Below are 21,908 nucleotides of genomic sequence, written 5' to 3'. Positions count from 1 at the left end.
AGTATCATCATATACATAATAGATAAATAATAATAACACAAAAATACTTTTTTTAATAATATATTTATAAACATGTACATTTGTGTCCTTAAGTATATATTTTAAAAGTGATGAATAAATCATCTAATTTGTGCAAAAAATGAAGGTTCTCATTATATTTTTATGCAATAGCTACTTTAAAAAAAATGTAACATTAAAACAAATATAAAATATTTGCGTTCTTATGATTTACCCAAATATTTCAATTTTGGGGGTCGAGTTCTAAAGAATGAAATTAATAATTTAGTATCAGAAAGTGGTAATCAAGTTATGGTAGAGTTAGGTTCGAACCACGGGCCTCTGATCCGTTAGTCTGAAACACTGTCCACGGGACCAACTATAATTATTGTGAATCTAAGAAATTGGAAGTATTTTTACTATTCAATTAAATTTGCTCAAAGTAGACGATATGAGGTGTAAATATATATGTTATATTTTTTAATACAGCATGCAAAAAAAGACTTTTTCAGTAAGAACAACGTAAAGAAAGAAATTAAAACAATTTAATTTCCATTTATTTAAAGTACGTATTGCTATTCAGATTTCAGTACTTTAGTCGCGCAGAAATTTAGTTAAAATTCCATAAATTTAAAACTAACTTTTACATCCAAAACTTTCATATTGAAAATTACTTTTATTTGAAATGTTTTAATGTGGCCAACATTTTATTATTTTTCACATCGGTAATGAAGAATTTAAACATAAATTATAATTAATTAATCGAATTTGTACTTTCAAGCCATATATATAAGCCTTTTATTCCCTTTTAATTGGTTTAAACATAAGTTTAACGATATTGAAAAAGTTAATTTAAAAGAAATTAAATTATGAATAGATGTTTGTAAAGTATCCACAATTTGTGTCAAGTTTTCACGCATATTTCGATGTTATTGAAAGTACCGTTAAACTTACAAATGAATAGCCATTATTCTAATGATTTCCAACAAATAACAGTATTGTCTATCGAATAGTACTGCCCCGGTGATTGATGATCTGATTCAGGACGAGATGGTCACATAGAATACAAAACTGTGATGGTTTTACAATAAATAAATTAATAATATACGCAGAATAACAAAAGTGTAAAAAGGTACAGCCATATTACCAGAAGGATTTTTTTGGTTTGCCACGAGTAAATGAAACGGTATTTTGTTTTTAGCATTCACTTCCATACATTGTTTTACACTGGTCCTTGCAGCAAAGGTCTTCGCATCCTGCTCCCTTTTCATAAACGTGCTCTCCGAGGTAGTTACCACTGTAAAATAAGTCAATATTTCATAGTAAGCGAATCAGATTGTTTACAAGTTATTTTTAATTACTTGTATCATATAAAAAACGTTACTTTGATACAAAATCCGATGAACATCTATAAAAACATTTATGATGAAAAACAAATATCTGAATTTCAACTTAACATAAGGGCACATGCCTTAAAAAATTAATTATCATGGCACATATAGGAATATGTATATGTGCGCACTATTTTAAGAATGAAAATAATGGATGCATTATAATGATTTGCACTGCTTTACTTTTTTCATATGATCCTACAAGTTTTTCTTTTTGTAAATAAACTTTTTTATTTCTTACAAAAGAGATAGATACTTAATTGCTTAGCACACAAAAAAAACACGAAGATTTTGTTTTTTACTAAGCGGAATTTCGAATTTAAAAATTTGAAATGATTACATTTACAATATTTTGAGTTTTCTTCATTGTTACTGACGAAAATTCGACATTTTGATTCCTGAAAGGATTCATATTGAAAGTTGTTAACTATTTATTGTAACTTACAAAAAAAAAACAAGATCATATTAAAATATTTGGAAAAATTATTTCAAAGATTATTCACTATCATATAATATTATACGCCAAGGAAAATGGCTATGTAGGGCATTCCAATAACGAATAGTAGTAATAATTACATTACTATTGCGCATTTTTAAATTAATTTAAACATTTTATTTAATTTAATTTTTGGACACTGTTATTTCATTGGTTTACTAAACTGGAGACAACAGAGGAGATGGACTGACGACGTCGTCGAACTCGTGGGCCATGGATGAAAACAGAGTGCCCAGGACAGAAGAACATGAAAAAATTTAGAAGAGGCCTATATCCAGAGGTGGAGAGAAACGGGCAGATAAGAAGAAGAAGAAGAGTTTTTTCATAACTGTATAATACGAGGTTCTAGCATTTGTAGTCATGATAAAACTTCGTTCAAACTCTCCAACGGTTGGACTTTGTGGCTAAAGTAAGGAACAATCTAATTTTTTAACAGTTTTTTTATTTATTTACTAAGGTAAAGTTAGTTGGTCTCACAGTAAAATGTTTTAATTGTGTTTTTACTTACGCTGGACCATAATCGCAGACGTACAACTTGTTCTTGAAACCATTGTCTCCCTCGTAATAAGTAGCTCCGCACCCTACGTGAGTGGTACTGGCCCAAGCAACCTGAAAATTAAGTAAAAACAGTTATTTTTTATTTTTTTATTTATATCACTACAGAGATGGGTAGAATTTTTGTTTCAAGATTATGTATATTCGAGCGTTTACAGGGCTTATAACCTGTCATAGGTTGGGTTCAAGTGGCCACTTTTATGTAGATACTACAACATTCCCCATTCCGCTTATTAGCGAATATCCATATCGGTGACATTTTTGGTTTTTGTATATATGTCATGAAACAAGGAAAGCTTTCGCTAGCGCGTTTAGAGCGCCATCTATGTATTTGATATTGAGGTTAAGTATTAAAAACAGTTTTTTTTATTCACTCTTATACGGTGACCTTATAGATGAACAATCTGCATATAGCAACGACTGAGATGCGGTACAAACTAAGTACATGGCGTTACATGTATATATCCACAAATAACGTCAACTCTGATGGTGGACTCTGTAATGTAAAATAGTGCGGATGACCTATTGCATAATAACTCAAAAAAGCTAATTGACCAACGGAAAAAATATATCTAACTGATAATAATATATCTATCTAATGATATTTAACTGCTGATTCGCGCAGGATGATTTACAACTCCATTATTTTGTCTCATATAAATTATTGTAGTAGTATTTTGTTTTTGGCAACTGAAGGGGAAAAAAATAATCTTACTGTTCTGTAGAATAGGGCTGGTTATGAGAGCAATTTTGAGAAAAAATAAATACACTAGAATAAAGTTTATGCTGAAACAAGCAAAAATTATGACAGTACGTCAACTCATATATTTTAATGTAATGTTTTTTGTTCATAAAATGATTAATGGTTATACCTCAAAAGAGTTGACTCAAAAGATTTTTTCTAATTTTTTTATATTTTTTTATTTACAATTTTAAAAAAACCGTTAGGGTTACATTAGAAATTTAATATTGTCTAGTCATTTTATGTCTCGTCTAGTCTAGTTAGTTCAGTCATCATGTGCTTTTTCAGATTGATTTTAAATTTGTCTCCATTAAAAGTTTTCAAGTAGTAAGGTAGGTCGTTGTAGTGTTTAAGTCCATTATGTAGTATTTTTGACTGTCCTGTGTTTGTCTTTGCTTTTTCAATATGATAGTGTTTTTGTTGTCTGGTGTTATATTTATGTATGTCAGCATTTTTGACTAATATTATGTCGTCGTCTTGTATGTTAATGTGAACATGTATATAAAACAAGAAATAAACATGAAGTAAGACTATCATTTCGTAGGAAAAGAAACACACAGAACTCGTTGATGCACCGAGCTGTACAGTTATATTATAAGGAAATACCATTAGAAATAAGAGAGCAAAAAACTATTATTTCATTTAAATGTCAGTTAAAAAAACATGTGTTTAGCAGATAAGTTAATTTTTCAAAAGTAATCTTATTCATGTTAGCTTTATAGAAGTTTTCTTTTTAAGTGTACGTATATTGTTTAGAAATTAGTATATGTTTTAATAATAATTAGATATAAGTTAATATTAGGAAATTCATTTACTATGTTTGTACTATTTTAAGAGAAAAAAAAAAAAAAAAAAAAAACATGTTATTTTAATATCAAAGTTTCTTATTTTTCCTAATTTTGCCATGTTTTTCTGTCCTGGGCACTCTGTTTCCATCCATGTTCCACGAGCTCGACGATGTCATCAGTCCATATCTTTTGTGATATCCCTACTTTCCTTTTACTTTCGTAGGCTCTCTAGTTTAGTATTCTGGAGGTCCACCTATCGACTTCTTGTCTAGCCACATGACCCGCCTACTGCCATTTTTGTCTTCCCACTTTTTATGCGATATTGGTCACCTTTGTACGGCGTCTTATCTCCTCATTCTTTCATTCCTCCTTCAGTCTCTTAAGGAGACTTTTGTTTTTCCATAGACCGCTGAGTGCGCTTAATTTTGTGCTCACTTTTGGCAGTGAGTGACATAGTTTCAAGACCGTATGTTGCCACCGGCAGAACACAAGAGTTGGTGACTTTAGCCTTCAGATTATTTGGGATTTCCTTATTTCTGAAACGTGTTTCAGCTTTCCAAAAGTAGCCCAACTTAACCCGATTTATCTTGGCAGTTCCGCGTTTGATTTTTTTCTTTTCTTTTAGATTTTGTGTCTAAGGTAAACTCGTCAACAGCACCAATAGTTTTATTTCCAGTACATGGGTTGCCAGGTGTTGGACTCAAATTCTTTATTTTGTTTATATTCATTTCCAGAACAGTCTATCCAGAGGCTTCGTATAATTATTTTATTATAGTTTCCAGTTCATTTATTTCTTCACTTATTATTTATATATTTTCTGCAAAACGGAGGTGATTTAGATACTTACCATCTATTTTTATGCCTTTAATCTTCTGATTTGGCGTCTTGAAAATGTCTTCTTAGACTAATTTTAAAAGTTTTGGAAATATCCTATTACCCTATCATACACCCCTTTTTATATTGATTTTATCCGTTTCAGATCGTCGTTTACTTTTACATTCATGATAGCATTTTCATATACATATTTGATCAACCTCGTGTACCTAAAATCAATCCTGGTATTTTCTAGTGCACTTTTATAAGTTTCTTTTAATTATTACTTTTTGCCCAGCTTTCTACAAAATTGAATACTTTACGATAATCTATAAAAGCTATGTGTATATTTATGTTATATTCTGTGGTTTTCTCTATACGCAGACGTATAGATTGAATTAGGTCTAAGGTTCCAAAACCCTTGCGGAAGCCAACCTGTTCAACAGGTTGGTAGAAGTCAAATTTCGGAGCTATACGGTGCTTCAATATCTTTTTCATCAGTTTGTATAAATGAGGAAGTAAACTGATCAGTCGATAATTTTCTAGATTTTCCTGGTCCCCTGTTTTCAATAACAGTTTCACTTTGGCATTTTTCCAATCATCTGGTATTACTTCTTGTTTTTAACATTTATTTTTAAAAAAATGAATGGCTTTTTTCAATTCCGTTATATCGTTCATTGTCGCCCTATCCGGCACCTGGAGACGCGTCCTCTAGCGGTTACAGGCTCCTCGAAAAGGATTTCTTATCAAAGTTTAGCAAATATCATTAAATACAATGAACTCTCAAAATGTATATAGGAAGTTGTGTGACGTATGTGTTTGTGTGTATATAATTGAAAAATTCGCGTGAGGCGTATTCTGTCCATATGGAGTATAAATCAAATTAGATTTAATTTTTTTGCTTACTATGCTCAAATCAAATTTAATTATTTCCTGTTACAAAATACCGCATTTTGCAAATTACCAGACTCTATTTGATGACTTTGTTTAATCTTTTATTTATTTTAAATTAAATTAAATTGTTTATGTTAAATTAATAATAACATGCATGTTTTTTTTTTACAGAATGTTTCTGGATCAGTGATTTCTGTATTTAAGTACGAAATATTCTAATTTTATATTAAAAAGACGTGAAAAATAATAAATAAATAAATCAGTTTCGAAAAATCACCAAATAACAAAAAGTATACAAAAAATTAAGTTTTTTATTTGTAATTAGGTATTTGTAACATGATTTTAATCAAACATTGTAAAAAAAAAGTAATTTTCTTTTGAATTTAAATTAATCAAAGTGTTACCAAATACTTATTTCTTCATTCCTATTTTTTTTTAAATACATGTTAAAAATACACAAAAACATGCATTTCATTGGAGTTAACCATGTCTAGAACACAACGCTTATTATTTTATTTACAAACGATAATTATTACAGTTGATAATGGACATATAATATCTAGACTTTTTTATCATATTGTTATATTATCTACACGTGTAATTAAGAGGATATACAGTGAGAGAGCGGTTTGATGCAAAGGTATTTGAATATTAGTTCTTATGTCAATGTCTAGCAGATGCTTCCCGAATACTGTGGGAAAAAGACAACTGCTTGTCGGACTGATTATGCCAAACTTAAATCGACAAAATCAAAGCCTCGCATTTCCGTTTCTCGCTCCCCAAAACAGAAATGATTTGTTTTTTAAAAAAAGAGAATTAGAAATAATTTTTCTGTTACGGCATATTTTGCGTTATCATATTTGTATACCGTTCGTTCGATGATGGCAGGTAAAACTAGGTGGTTTTTGGATGGTCCTGGCTCCTATAAAAGATAATTTATCAAAAAAACGATAAAGACACGCTGATGGTGCATATCTACAGCGTGTAAAAAAACTTCTCTCTAGTGCCATCCAGGAACAAAATACGGAATACGTTGGTGTAAAGAAAAGTCAGACCGTCGATGTTATGATTGTTTTACCTGAGTATAATGTCCAGTATTGGGATCCCCATTCATTGGTTTGTATTTATATTCATGATGCTCTTCCCACCAAGATTTAATAGCTGCTTTCCAGTCAAAAGTATCATCAGCAGCTGTAGAAAAGGAAATATAGATGTTTTCTCCAACGGAAAACCGATCTGAAAAGTAAATAATTTTAATCAACCTTTTGTAAGGTAACCAAAGCAATAAACACGGGTGCTTTTATTTTTGTAATAGTGATAAACGAAGTATATGTTTGTGTTTGTATGCTTATTTTGTCAAAATTTAACAAAAGAACAACCCAGTTAAGGAAATTTTATATTTTTAAAAGTATGTAAGTCATTTTAAATCAGTGAAATTATAAATTGTAAAATATTAATCGTATTTGTCAAATTATTACCTGAAACATACTTACTCACCAACAACATATACGAGGGTCGTTTGACGGAAAGCTAGCCTTTAATAGATGGCGTTACGTGACAACAAACGTCATATTGATTTTAACATCTGCCAACCCAACACATGACGTCTATCAAAATTTGAAGCCTAAAGAACAATTAGTTTGGTTTTTACGGCCGTGGCCAGCAAGCAACTTATGTGTTTAGTGAAAAGTTGAGAAAGTCGAATATCGTTCAGTGAATAAGTTTCTTCACAAGAAAGCGAAAAACTATTCAGAAATCAAAGCCGAACTAGATAGAAAGTTTGCACGGTTGGCGTTGGCGTGGCTAGCAACAGTTAAATTTTGGAAAGCTGAATTTGTTCGTGGTCGTGTTTTTAATGATGACCACCAGGATCCTGAAATTTTGTCACTACACCCAGAAATCGTCAACAAAATCCATGATATGATTATGGCAAACCGTCGAATCAAAATCCGTGAGCTAGCAGAGGCTGCAAACATATCAACTGAGCGTGTTCACTCCATCATACACAAACATCTGGATATGAAAAGGCTATCCGCACGACGGGTGCCGCGTTTGCTCACTATCGACCAAAAACGCACACGTCTGACGGATTTGGAGACGCTTTTGGCGAAGATACAACTTGGTCCCAAGGGTTTTTTTCATCGATACGTCACTGTTGATGACACGTGGGTCCATTACCATGCCAAAGACGAAGGAACAGTCCAAGAAGTGGAGAAAACGCGGCGAAGGCCCACCGAAGAAGGAAAAACAACCCGATCAGCTAGTAAGTTGATGGCGACTGTTTTTTGGGAAGCGAAAGGCATTATTCTTACTGATTACTTGCAAAAAGGTAAAACAGTACCTTTTAATTACTACGAAGCATTTTTTAACCATTTTGACGGCGAATTGAAGAAAAAACGCCCTGGTTTGGCTCGCAAAAAAGTTATCTTCCATCATGACAACGCACCCGATCACAGATCCATCGTGCAGGCAAAATTGAACCAATTTGACTACGAATTGATCGACTGCCCACCGTATTTACCTAGCCCCTTGCGACTTCTTCTGTTCTCAAACATGAAAAAATGGCTCGGAGAACGCCGTTTTGCAACAAACGATGAAGTGACGACTAAAACTTCACACTATTTGAAGAGCTCAAGCAAAATTACTTTTCGGAAGGGATGTAGAAGTCGAAATGTCGTCTTGTGTGTGTATTGTAAGTGAATTGCCCTAAAAGAGGACTAGGTTGAAAAATAACTTATAAAAACAACAAAAATCGTGCGTTTTCTTATTTAGGCTAGCTTTTCGTCAAACGACTTTTGTATTAAGCTATGAAATAGTTTTTGATATTATTGAACTGTTATTTTTCTGTAATAATATATTTATAAAAACTGGATGAACGCTAGTAAAAAAAATCGTTAGTTTATTTAATAAATGGCATAAAAATAAATCCCAAATTAATATTTCTTTTGGATACACTGAGTTTTACTTTTCACTTGCATCATGCTCTTTTGGTTCCTACACATCTTCAAAAAAAAGTTTTTTTTATAACTTACTATTTTTATACTTGCCTGTGTTATTTCTGTTAATGTTCTTCGGGTGTATCGTGACATTAAATACATTAAATGAATTCTTCTTCAGACGTAAAACGATAACCGTTTCTTACCAAATAATTGCGGATGAAGAAGATCAATCATTTGATTATGATCGTGTAATATTATTTTGTTTTACAATATGTACTTACTAAATTTTCATCAAGTCAGATAATGAAATTAAAGAGAAATCTTACAAAAACTAATTAAAAATATTTTCTATTATTTTACCATCAGCTCGATCAGCATTGTGTTTGAACTGCATATTATCAGCCCAATTTTGAGCAACAGTCCCTAGAGCGTCATCCCACACCTAAAAACACATCAATAATAAATAAATGTATAAAAAGATTTATTCATACTGTACAAGTTTAATTTACATTTCGTATCAGTCAAAGTATCGATTAAAATTATTTTGAAGATGATTGTTACCAGTGTTTGCATGTTCGAAGCTTTGGGTTGTCCCTTCAGGGTTCCATTAGCAACCATCTTACGAAGATCGTTGTGAAAATCTATAATGATTTTCTTCTCCTCGCACGTCACTCCATTTTCTGAAAAATTAGTAACCGGTATTATTACGATGAATGATTCAAGAAAATAAAAACAGTCGGTCATCTTAGACCATGAAATAATATTACAATTAATATGTTTTATAAACAACAAATTTTATTGTTGTAACCAAAGAACTCATTATTACGACTTGCGCACGCTTAAACTGTTATGTTTAGCTCGTATTTTCATTTTAAATTTCATTGTAGTCACTTATTTTTTAAAAAGGAATTTTAAAAGGGGTTTTACATGGAAAATATATCATAACAGAAACAATCAACTTATTTACATGTATAAATAATAAAAAAAACTAAGGTCATGTGTCCGGAAGCAAATGCTACGGCAAAAAAAAACCTTGTCAGCACCACTTAAAGGAACTGAAAAAGCGGTACTCATTTTTTAAATATCACTCTAAACTCCATTGTCAAATAAAAAAATAGAAATGTAAATAGGGGCCAGATTTCTTACTGTCCATGCGCTCTGTAGCTGCAAGACGTGTAATCTAGCTCGTATATATCATTACTGGAGACGAGAAACAAGAATCCTAACCGTCCATGCGCTCTGTAGCTGCAAGACGTGCTGGGATATTTATTTATTGTACAGCGCCCTTGAGGTGATTTTTACAAAAACGGCGCTATATAAATTATCCAAATATAAATAAATAGTCGCAGAGGTTTGTTTTCGACCGAATCGCGTGAGGGTTATTACTAAAGCCCCCCGGGGCACTGCAGATTGAACTAACACCTTGCTAGAGTAAACATGTATAAAACTTCTTGATGCAGGTTTAGCAATTCAGACGAAGAAACACCTATACACGCTCTATATTAATGTGCTTTATATCATAAAAGAATCCGCATTCTCGGGAAACCACCCGCTATATCTGAGGATGTTAGAGCGAGATATTTTATGGATCTGGGCTAGGAAGGGAAGATTTACCAAAATTAGAGCTCTCTCTCTCCACAGAGTAGCCTGGTTTTTTAAAGACCTGGGTTTGGAAGACGAGAACTAACTCACAAGACATCGATATATTATATAGCACTGATTCTCATTTCAAAGAATGAGAATAAGCATTCAACTACTCAGCCTGTAAGAATAAATAATAAGAGCACTTTTGCTTTCCGTGCTATTTTTATAATTAAATAATAGTTATTGTAATGTTCTCGCAATATCGACCCATTAAGGTGTTCGCATAACAAGTACGTTTACTTATGAGATCTTAGTAGATTATTCAGAGTATGATTAATTATTTATATTGTAAATATTACCACGACAATAGCGTGTACAGTGTACACGTCCATGTAAGTAATTTCAGAGATTGTAACGGGTGATTAGATTTGCATAAAATCAAAGTGAGTCAAAGTGAACTTCGTACTTGGCTTTAGTTATATGTGAATTACTATTGAATACTGGAGCATCGTCATCAACATATCCCTTTCCGTACCATGCGCTGCATAGGGCACCGAATTTGTAAAACAAAAGTAGCGTATTTCGATAATATGCTACATGGGGAAAAGGTGATCAGTTCAATCAAAAATCAGAGAGATGGTTATTCAAATATGCTGGATAAGAGGACATGCTGGTATCGTGGGAAATGAGAGATCAGATGAACGAGCAAGAATCGCATCTTGTAAAAGAACGGCACCTTTCTTCTCAGAATTTCCCTTTGGATTTGCAAAGCGCTGTATGAAACAAAATACGCAGCAGGGTTGGGAGGATCATTACCGCGCTTCTTCTACATGCCAAACTGATACAAAAAAAATTTAACTGATTCCATGGTAGTATCACTGACTTACATATTAGAAAACTTAAGTTCAGACCCCGCTTTACCACAACCTGTGCCGCGATTATGAACGGCTATTTTCATCGGTATATACTGAGACGGTATAAACTGATATCGATATTTATGTACGAAAGTATGTATATTTGTATGAAAATTCAAAGTATCTTCGTCGGTAACCGGTAATTGAACATGTTTAGAAAAACAAAATTAACATATTCTATTTTTCATACAGAAAACTTCAGAATATATCAGAATACGTACCCAGGCTCGTATCACATTGAGAAATTAACATTTATCTTCAATCTTATCAAGAAAATTCAATTAAGTTTTCTGTATGAAAAATATAATTTGTAATTTTTTTTTCTAAACATGTTCAATTACAGGTTGCCGAAGAAGGTACTGTAAATTTTCGTATAAATATACACATTTTCTTACATAAATATCGAGTTTACTTTATATCGTTTCTATATATACTGATGAAGATGGTGTTTGTAATCGCGGCCCTCCCGTTTTTCATGATCGAATTATTTACAACTCGCTGAAAATAACCCCAAAAAACTTTTTTTTTTAAATCAAATTTTGGTTTCAAATCTGTTTTCCGTGTTTGATTTCGTATCCTTCGTGTTATATTGACCTAATCAAATTAATCTCATGCGATATGAATATATGTAAACTTCGTACAATACGTAAAACAAATCCGGTGTTATTTATGAAATGGTGGGTTTCATTGGCTTCCAGTGCTTCAAACGTTGATGGTTTGTTTTCCCCATAGGAAATAATCAAATGGCGTCAAATCACAGGATCGTGGAGGCCAATTAATAAAAATAACATTTCTGGAAATAATGTTGTTTTTTTTTTTTATTTTTTTTATTTTATTCAGAAAACATACAGTCATACAAAATGAGTATTAAAAACAACAATTTTTAACATAAAAAGACAAAAAAATAAATAAGAATTTTAAGTGAGAAAATAATAATTGTTAACATTTGCGTTTTCCATGGAGGTAATAAATTAAAATAAATAAAAATACCGAATGTACACTCCGAGCCATCCACGCACACACATGAACGCACATATAAAACATACACAAACATAAACATTACATGCGGCACATATACATAGCATGAACCACTCAAGATGTACATTCAGCAACTATCCCAAATAATCGACCCCATGAAGAAATTTTCTGTACAAATGCAACGTGCAGTTAAAAATGTCTACATCAATACATCAATATTTTGCCAAACTAATCACGCAGTAAATTCATGGTTTCGCAAAAAGCCGTATACGAATAGAGAACTGTACACTGATTTTTAGTGATTTAATTTTTACTACAAATTGCAGGCGTTGGCGAGTGTAAAGCGTGTCATTATTAATTTTAGGGTTGTTATGTTATTAGTTTGACAGGAGACAGTTCTATCATGACAAAAAAAACACATGTTATTATCTCATTGTTTATTATTTCAAGTAGCTTTTAATCTGCGTCGGTATAATGTATAGGCGGAATAAGTCCTAACACTTTTGTTTGACTTAACTATTATTACAATATACCAAGAAAATCAAAACGAATTGTTAACAATAATTTATTTTAACGTTCTGCAGTACTTGCTACCAACTTATCTTTATAGTAACATATTACAACAGAGATGAAGAAAATTGAAGAGAAGGTAGTATAGAAGTCTAGGCATCTACAGGGCTTATTTATTTATTTTATTAGGTAAACAAACAGTATGTACACATATATTGCCAATTTCTTTGTATATTAGTGTAAGAAACTCATGCACACACCAAAAAAATGGTTTACACTTAATACAATAATTTAAATTATGTTCAATATAATAAATGTAAAAGAAACGAAATGAAAAAATATTTAAATAATAAGAATGTTAAATGTCTGCTTCTCTCAAAATTTTTGACCTAAATTTACATAAATTGTCACAAAAAATATCAGCCTCGGTAAATATATTGTTATATTGGTCGCATATTCTAGGTATTGTAGATTGTTTAAAATAGTTTGTTGACGCGTTTTCAGTGTAAAAAAAAAGATTTTGTATTGTCGGTCTAGATGGCGATAGAAGAGTTTTTCATATGTCTCTGCATGTTTAAAAGGTTTTGATACTCGCATAATAAGTCCGACCATTTTATATGTTTTTTTTAGGACTGATTCAATATGAATATTAAACATTAGTTTCGAATCAATAATAACACCCAAGTCGCGAATTTGACTATCTGTTATAGAGATCGGGGTATTATTAAAAGAGTAAGGAATTTTATGACCTGTCAATGGCTGGTTTAAGTGGCCACTTTACACACTGTAACATTCACCATTCTGCCCATATTTGAACATCTATATTCCTTCAATTCTTTCATCTGTTGATGTTTGTGAAGTTAAAGAGCTGAAACCTTTATTTATGCGGGTGAGATTCATTAATTGAATTATTTCACCTACATACTAGGCAACGCCAGAAAATGTTATTTTTTTAATTTCAGTACTTCTTCATGGACCAGGTGGATTTATCAACAATATTTTGAGTTTATCCAAATTTCTCTGTTGCAATATGTTAATATAAACAGCTCCTCGGAGAGTTGAATCCCGTCCTTGTCTACAAAAATTTTGACAAACTCAAAATATTGTTATCTTTATAGTGTAATAAAGAAAAAATCTTGCATAAATAAACACATTTGCGTGAATTTAATATGATATTATACTTTTAAAAACCATCATGTATGCGCAGAATGGATTTTTAAACAAAAAAATGCACTATAATTTTCAAATTGGATTTAACATTTCTACAGAAATATTACCATGTCATACATATTATCAAAAAATGTTGAAAAAAAAACTCACATAAACTCTACAAAATGATAAAATAATAATTATATGTTTCTAATGTTGGTAAATATTAGTATACAACCACTTATCGACTTTTTTAGTCTACTGGTTTCGAGACGTACCCGTCTCTTTGTCAGGACACTCACTACACCAACATACAAATACTAAATTACACCTCCACTTTTGCCATCACCGTCGAATATGTATAGTATTTCCAAAAATACATAAATCACATGCAGATTTATAGAGATGCGAACACCGCCATGCCAAAGCATGTACTAAGCTTAGTTAAAAAATATTTAATCATCTACTGAAAAATTGGCTTGATAGTCAATGAACAAAAATTTCATAAATTAGTGCTACGCACATTGCATACCGTAAAATATGTGACCTGTCTACAATGGATCTAGAGTTGAATTCAAGAGATAACCTGACATTTAAAAACATTACAAATCAGAGTGTGATGTCAATGTTAAAGGTTAAAATAAATCTTTTGATTTCCAAAATTTGTGAAGTCAAATAATCCAAATCCATTTATTGAATGTCAGAGGTTTAGTAAACAACCTTATTATGAGAGTGTTGTTTATTGTTTTGAATATCCTTTTGAAGAAAATGCAGGAAACGATATTCAAATATATCACGATATTGGCATAATTCTGTAACTTGGCGAAAGGAGTTAATGCTATTGAGGCGAACAATTTACTTGGTAGCATTTACATTAATGAACTCGAGTCAATAATAATAATGTATTATAATCGAAGAGGATTAAATAATTAAGAACCAAATTAAACGGCTCATTATACATCACGAAAATATATTAACACTACACCTAGCACAATACAAATGAAATAAATAGAAATTACATATTTTTACCGGTGTTTTATTTATTTGTTCAGTTTTTAAAAACTGAAAAAGTTTCACTACCCTATTTACGATTTAATACAATATTTATTATGGTGTCTATGGTCAATTGTTATTATTATTTTTGTGTTTCTGATCCTATATAATATTAGTGATGATATACTCATGTGTCTGTGTCAGAAAATCATTTGGAAATAGAACCTGTAATATGTGTTATCATGAATTAAATTATATTGGTATTAATAACATATCTTTTTCCAAAAAAATTTCATGTTATGATGTTACATCTTGAATCCGCAGCCAATATTATGCAGCTTATGTGCAGTTCTGTATATAGGCACATAATAAGTGTACACGTATGGTCAACTATAGTTGTAATCAATATTACAATGTGCAACTGTGTGACCAATATTCCAAAGTAGATTTATTTTTAATGGTATGTATTTTATTTACACTTTTAGTAATTTTGTAAGTTGTGTATGATTCATTATATTATGTTATGTTTAATTTTTATGTGACAATATTTACAATAACAATATTATTTGAAAGCCTCTAATTGGACTTTATGATATGTATTTATAACATAATTGTATCGTATAAATTTATAAATGCTTTCCAATAAAATAAAATTTAAAAAAATAAAAATAAAAAATTGCTCATCCCAACTCAACACAGGTCTTTTATTCCTATAGAGTTTTATGTCCCATAGAGGACTTATGTCTCAAATAATGTGTAAATGCTGCTTTTCGGTTAGTAAAATAAAAATTTTGAAAAATCAAAAAATGTGGGCTAGTTAACAGTGATCAAATCATTTAATTTCAAATTTTATCCTATAACTCGGGTTGTGGTCCCGTGGCTAGTGTTGCGGACTCACGGATCAGAGGTCCGAGGTTCGAACCCCTCTCTACCCAAACTTGATTTCCATTTTCTAATAGTGAGTTATTTACAACTCGTTGAAAATGGCCCCGAAATCGAAATATTTGTGTAAATACTCGTAATAAGAACGTAAATATTTTCCCTTTTCTTAAAAAAAAAAAACTAACATCAAATTGAAATAATTTTGAAAACGTTAACAACCTTAACTCTTATCGTTTCTTTAGCTTAAATTAAGACTATTTCATCAATTTAGAAATAAATAAAAATATATTTTATATTACTTGGAGCAAATTAATAAATTGGAATAGTTGCATATTTTTTTATTTAGTATACATTTTAAAGCGCTTCTAAAAATTCTACTCATTTGAAAAAATACATGGGTTGACTTACTTAACATTTGCATATTTGCAGATGCCACCAAACTCAGAGCCACCAAAAGCAACGGTAAAATCTCCATGATTCCGTAGCACTATAAAGCAAATCAAAGTAAAACTGAATAGTTACTGATCACAGTTGGTTTTAAAAAACCATATGTTGAATGTTTCAGATGAAACAGCCTATTTATACTAACGATAGGAAGCGACAACTATACATTACATTATACCGTACCTACTACGCGTATAATTGTTACATTGGGAAATTCAACATGAAGGCAATATACGTAGAAGTACCTAGTCGTACATTTCTGTAGTAAGCATGTTTTTCTTCAAATAATAAAATTGTTTGTTCAGCACACAGGAAACATATTGGTATGCATTCTTTCTGGGTAAAGGTAATTAGGACATTGTTTCTTGTTTAATTAATCATCAGAAATAAACACGCGGGGGAGACCCTTGTGCGTATCGTGTTTGCAAACGAAAAATTGCGAGAATCGTCCGGCTATTATGCGTAAATATAAATTCCAGATAATTCGGTAATGAGTTTTCATTAAATCTACGTCATCCTTAATGTATTCACTTCATTAAGATCGAAATAAACAAGAGGGGGGAGTTTTCATATCAAATACTGTCAGCATTATACGAGAGTGGTTTAAGATTATAAGATTTTCCGGAAAAAAAAGACGCAAGTAGTATTTTATATATTTTTTACCATTAAATCTCCAGATTTTTGTTCCGAAATTACATTTTTCTGTATTATTAAAGTAATTGCTTTTATCACATCACTATTGAACAAAAATTTCCAGTTCAAAATGTTTTGAAATTTGGGAGCAGGGCCCCGATTACAATTGGAATTTAACAAAGCTATCTTCAGTTGTCTATTAAGTAAAATCGATTTGTCTGAACGGAAATTCATATATTTGTATGATCAATTACAGATTACGGACGAAGATAATTTTTTTTGTGCAAACGTGCATATTTTCGTACAGGAAATTTGGTTTTACTTTATAGGCTGTTGAAGATAACTCTGTTTACATATATTTGTAATCGGGGTACAGATGGATGCTGAAGGGAGCCAAATTAATTAAATATTGCGGACGCGAAAGGATATTAAACCTCAATTCTGGCATATTTCTATTCAAGAATGCTCGAATTTCCACTCTCAGACGTTTCTCTAATAAAAACGTAAAAATTAGACCATTTAATATATCGATTTAAATGTACAGTTCTAATATAAAAGATAATATACTCATATTATAAAATTTACAATTTATAAAAAAAAGACAATTTCGGTTATTCTTGGTGAAATGTTGAAACTCGCCCATGTAAATGAATAAATTTTTATAGAGGTCTGTATTATTATTGGTAAGTGCGTTTGCCTACCATGCAAGAGGTCTCTGGTTCGTTTGCCGACATTGTTGACATGAAACGTTTTTTTAAAAGGGTGTTTTTGCACTAGAATATTTCATAGTCTCTGGACTCAAAGCGTTAAACTTACCTTCATGTTACAGAAAATATCAAGATACACTGCAATTGGTGAACGAATGCAGTGACCTTTGCATTTTAAAAATCTTAATACACTATAATTTTATAATACATGTAATATGTGAAAAAAACATTATTTTTCTTGTTGTAGCTCATACAAAGTAAATAAAGCACTCAGTTCAGAAATAATTCATTTTGACCGTTTTAAGTGGTTTTAATTTTTTACTTTTTTTTATCATTGTAGTTTGTGCTATATCGAACTAGTATCAAACAGGATCCTTATATTTCTTCATGTAAAACTGTAAAATAGTCACTTTATTTCCTCCACGAATACGTAATTACGTAGGCAAATTTGATGAAAATCTATTAACATGAATGCAATATTAAGTTCAGTGCTACGGGAAATTGGACATAAAAAAAATATTATTACGCGCGGTAAAAATAAGAGCAATGATAGTGTTGTGATAGGTTTCCGGTTTACGGGAAGCCAATTTACCAATCAGCAGAACTTGGCGAAGATAACTTTTAACGTCACACGCGGAGTATGTTCAAAATTACAAAACTTTGATAATACGATACATAAAAAAATGACAATACTTTTTTGGCTGCGCTTGATAGTCAATGAACAAAAAAAAAACATTTAACTTCCTCTATTATATTTCGAACTATCGCCCTCTCTCAAACTTAATCTATTTCAAGATTTTACTACGTTCTTCTTCCTTTCCGATGCGGGATCTGGAGCGTACGGCCGCGGTCTCAATTTAGAACTAACACTGTATTCCTCCACTGTAATACTGGGAAATTAGAAAAGGGTGATTGTGCTGACCATGTGTATTTGATTGATCACAAACTGACAAAACTGCAGTGAGGGGTACAATGAAAGTTTTTAAAGTTTATTTGTTTTGTTATTTTCGCGGTTTGATTGTAAAGAAATATTAAATTTTCGCTTAATTAGTTTAAAAAAAAAAAAATTGATATTGATATGCGAAACTGAAGAAAGACTCAAGTCTTTATGAACAGTTTCGGGAAAGGGGTGGATGCTTTCATTGTATTTCAAGATCATTTTTTTATCTAGGTATAATTTTGTATTTGCGTCGCCGTTTTAGTACTTTCATTTTAATATACCTTTTGCAGTAATATTCTTCATACCTATGAGTTGAACCGACATACTAAAAAATAAGGAGGTGCATTTTTAAACTAAACGTAACAATATAATAATATTACTTCGTGGAAACATTAAAATTTAACATCACAATAATATGTAACGCCATGTTACGCATTATAGCATGCATATTTTAGTGCTCTGTATTCAATATTACATTAATCAGTATATAATATAATGTAGCATTATTTTTGTAGACTGTAATGTATTTTTGGTTAAATATCAGTAAATTTAACCAAAAATATCACCATAAAGGCGGAGAAAATTTTGTTATTACACACTGTGTAACAAGCTAACTAATATATCAGTAAATTTGAACCAAAAATATCACCATTGATCGCAATAAAGGCGGAGAAGATTTTGTTATTACACACTGTATGACAATTACTGTTCTGCTTATATTTAAACAACTATTTTTTTTTCAATTCTCTTGATTTTAATGACGTAAAAAGGCTTGAGGTTACCTTGGCTAAAAGCTACTTTGAACAAGTCCCTTAAGAGGAAACGCGGTCTGACTTTTTTTACACAGACGTCTTCCTGTATTTTTTCCCGGATTATGGAGCTAGAGCAGTGTTTTTTTTACACACCATTGATATGTTTATATCGTTTTGATTTTTGTTAAATTATTTTTTGTGGCAATTGGACCATCAAAAAACCCATAAAAGCGCCCAGTTTTATATGCCGTCTTCAGAGGTTCGGTTTACAAATATAATAAATAATTTAGAAAAATGGAAAAGATTTTATTACAGAAAATTTCATTCTGATACTTCTAAAAAAACATAATCATTTAACTTTTTTGATACGAAAAACGGGACAGCGAAACCTCGACTTTTCGATTTTAGTTTGGAATAATCAGTCCGACGTGCATTTGTCTTTTTCTCACAATATCAGGGAAGAATCTGCGAGACAGTCACGAGTGACAGAACAACTATGATCACATACCTATTCATAAAATGTCATGTTTGCCACCGCATTTCCTCTTAAATATTTGTCTTGAAAAAATATCAACACACTAAAAATATTTTTGAATTTTTATTTTCTATTTATTCATCCTGTACCTATTTCAATATTTTTCATACCTAATCGCATTCTAAATAGTTAAATAATATTTAGTGTTGTAATTTTGATTCTGCCTAGATAAGCCATCATTTGCATACATATTTACGAGATTTAATATAAAATAATTATCTGTCTTTATAATATTACTACCATCTTTACGCATTATTACGTAGATTAAAATCAGTATTGGAAACAATAATAGACGCACTTACCTGCAGTAATTACCTATAATTAGGACCTTTTTGTTTCCACACTAACAGATAACAGTTCACTATCTATTGTAGAGATAAAATTTTAGTATTTTAATTACTACCTAAGGGAAGTATTATAAATAATGTAAACCTACTTTGCAAACCTTGAAATATTAACATGGTTTGTGTTTTGTATCAAGTACGTCGCGCGTCGTCGCGTTTTAAGTTTAAAAACATTTTTATTTTTAATTTGTTTGATTAGGCTTCTGAAAAGCCATAAATTTTTACCACCAGTGAATCAATGAATCAAAATCTACCTACTCGTTTCATTTGCATAAAAAGTTACCATGAAATGTTTGAACCGGATCGTGGTCCCGTAGCGGAGTCTTTAATTCACAATTCAGAGGTCCGAGATTCTAACCCCCCTACAACTTACGGAAGTTCAGTGGTTTTTTATTTTTTTATTTATTTATTAATAGACTATCAAACTAAGACAACTTAAAAAAACATATTTTATACGTGCTTATTTTTTTATTTTTTTAAAGAAAAGGGAAAATATTTACGTTCTTATTATTTACCCAAATATTTCGATTTTGGGGCCATTTTCAACGAGTTGTCAATAACTCACTATTAGAAAATGGAAATCAAGTTGGGGTAGAGGGGGGCCTCGAACCTTGAACCTCTGATCCGTGAGTCTGCAACACTAGCCACGGGACCACAATCCGATTAAAAAATTTATTTAATTTCGATTTTAATATTAGCGCTACGATATTTAAAATTTTTAAAGTATTGTAATTTTGAAGAAAATTAATGATGAAATCGAATGATGAAATCAGGCGAGAGTGTAAATCTGAGTCAAGTATAATTAACATATTGCAACAGAGATGAAGAACATTTTAAAGAAGGCAATATAGAAGTCTAAGCGTCTACAGGGCTTATGACCTGTAATTGGCCGGTTTAAGTGGCCACTTTATACACTGTGTAACATTCACTATTCTGCCCATATTTGAACATCTATATTGCTTTAATTCTTTCATCTGTTGATTTTTGTGAAGTTAAAGAGCTGAAACCTTTATTTATGCGAGTGAGACTCATCAAATTAAATTATTTCACCTACATACTAGGCAACTAAGAATAAGAAAGGGTCTCTGAGATGGTTTGGTCATCTAGAACGAATGGATGACGAAAGAATGGTAAAGAAAAGTAAATATGGACGACCAAGGAAGACGCGGCATGATCAGATAAACTAAAATCTTAAGTCTAGTCATTTCAAAAGCAGATAGAACCGAAGGGCATGTATGGATGTGGAAGAAGCTAGAAATATATGCCAGGATAGACGTGTGTGGCGGTCCATACGGGGAAATCGCGCGATGGTAGTAATAGTAGTAGTAATTTTGAAATTACTCCTGTGACTTCACAAGTTCTTTTCGGTGAGTTCTGCTGATTGAGTTGGCTTCCTGGAAACCGGAAATCTATCACAACACTTTATCAATGGTTGATTCTTAAAGCGTTCAAAGTAGATCACTGTTAATTTTTTTTCGTACGTTTTCGAGAAACTTCGCCATGTAATTAAATGCTCTTATTTTTACCGCTTGTAAGAAAACATTTTTTACATACAATTTTCCGTTGCACTGAACTTCCTCATTCCGATCTTCTAATACTTATAATTGCTATTTGAGAATGAATTCAAAGTTTCTTAACTAATTCATTCATATTTCCTCCTTTTTATATTTATCTCTCACACTCTCACCTGACAATCATATATCAAATGTACGTACTTACAAATTATATCATTTGTAAATATTTTTTCTTCTCATCAATTTAGTGAAATGAGTAAAATCATTACCGCGCTTCTTCTACAGGTAAAATCACTAAAATGTTTTTCCCAACACTGGCTGATGCAGCAAACTTCCGTCATCATCACCAAAGTACTTTCGAAACGACCCAAATTTTTACCGGACACGGAGCTATGAGAAGTTATCCATATCGGT

At 31.4% G+C, this 21,908-nt stretch overlaps 1 protein-coding gene across 1 annotated transcript; it reads right to left on the bottom strand.

Moving 5' to 3' along the window:
- Positions 1-203: 203 nt before the first annotated feature.
- LOC148273345 (CRISP/Allergen/PR-1-like) lies at positions 204-16,156 on the bottom strand. The gene is made up of 7 exons (XM_088238841.1): positions 16,034-16,156; positions 9,177-9,295; positions 8,976-9,057; positions 6,755-6,912; positions 2,393-2,493; positions 1,196-1,294; positions 204-1,121 (listed from the first exon to the last, which is right to left on the bottom strand). Coding segments are annotated over exons 1-7 (627 nt in total). The 5' UTR covers positions 16,101-16,156; the 3' UTR covers positions 204-1,120.
- Positions 16,157-21,908: the final 5,752 nt, after the last annotated feature.

This window comes from Micrasema longulum, unplaced genomic scaffold (assembly GCF_059751315.1).
Source record: "Micrasema longulum isolate JH-2025_06_02 unplaced genomic scaffold, ASM5975131v1 h1tg001977l, whole genome shotgun sequence".
NCBI lineage: Eukaryota > Metazoa > Arthropoda > Insecta > Trichoptera > Brachycentridae > Micrasema > Micrasema longulum.
Note: the sequence above shows the minus strand (reverse complement) of the source record. Positions and strands in the feature narration are given on the sequence as shown.

Bases quoted from the DNA above. Each gene is read 5' to 3' on its own strand.
- LOC148273345 (XM_088238841.1), bottom strand. From the start codon at position 16,100: ATGGAGATTTTACCGTTGCTTTTGGTGGCTCTGAGTTTGGTGGCATCT. The intron at 9,058-9,176 runs GTAACAATCATC...ATGTGTTTTTAG, and splicing joins CTTCGAACATGCAAACACTG to GTGTGGGATGACGCTCTAGG. The intron at 1,295-2,392 runs GTAAGTAAAAAC...CTTATTTTACAG, and splicing joins GTCTGCGATTATGGTCCAGC to TGGTAACTACCTCGGAGAGC.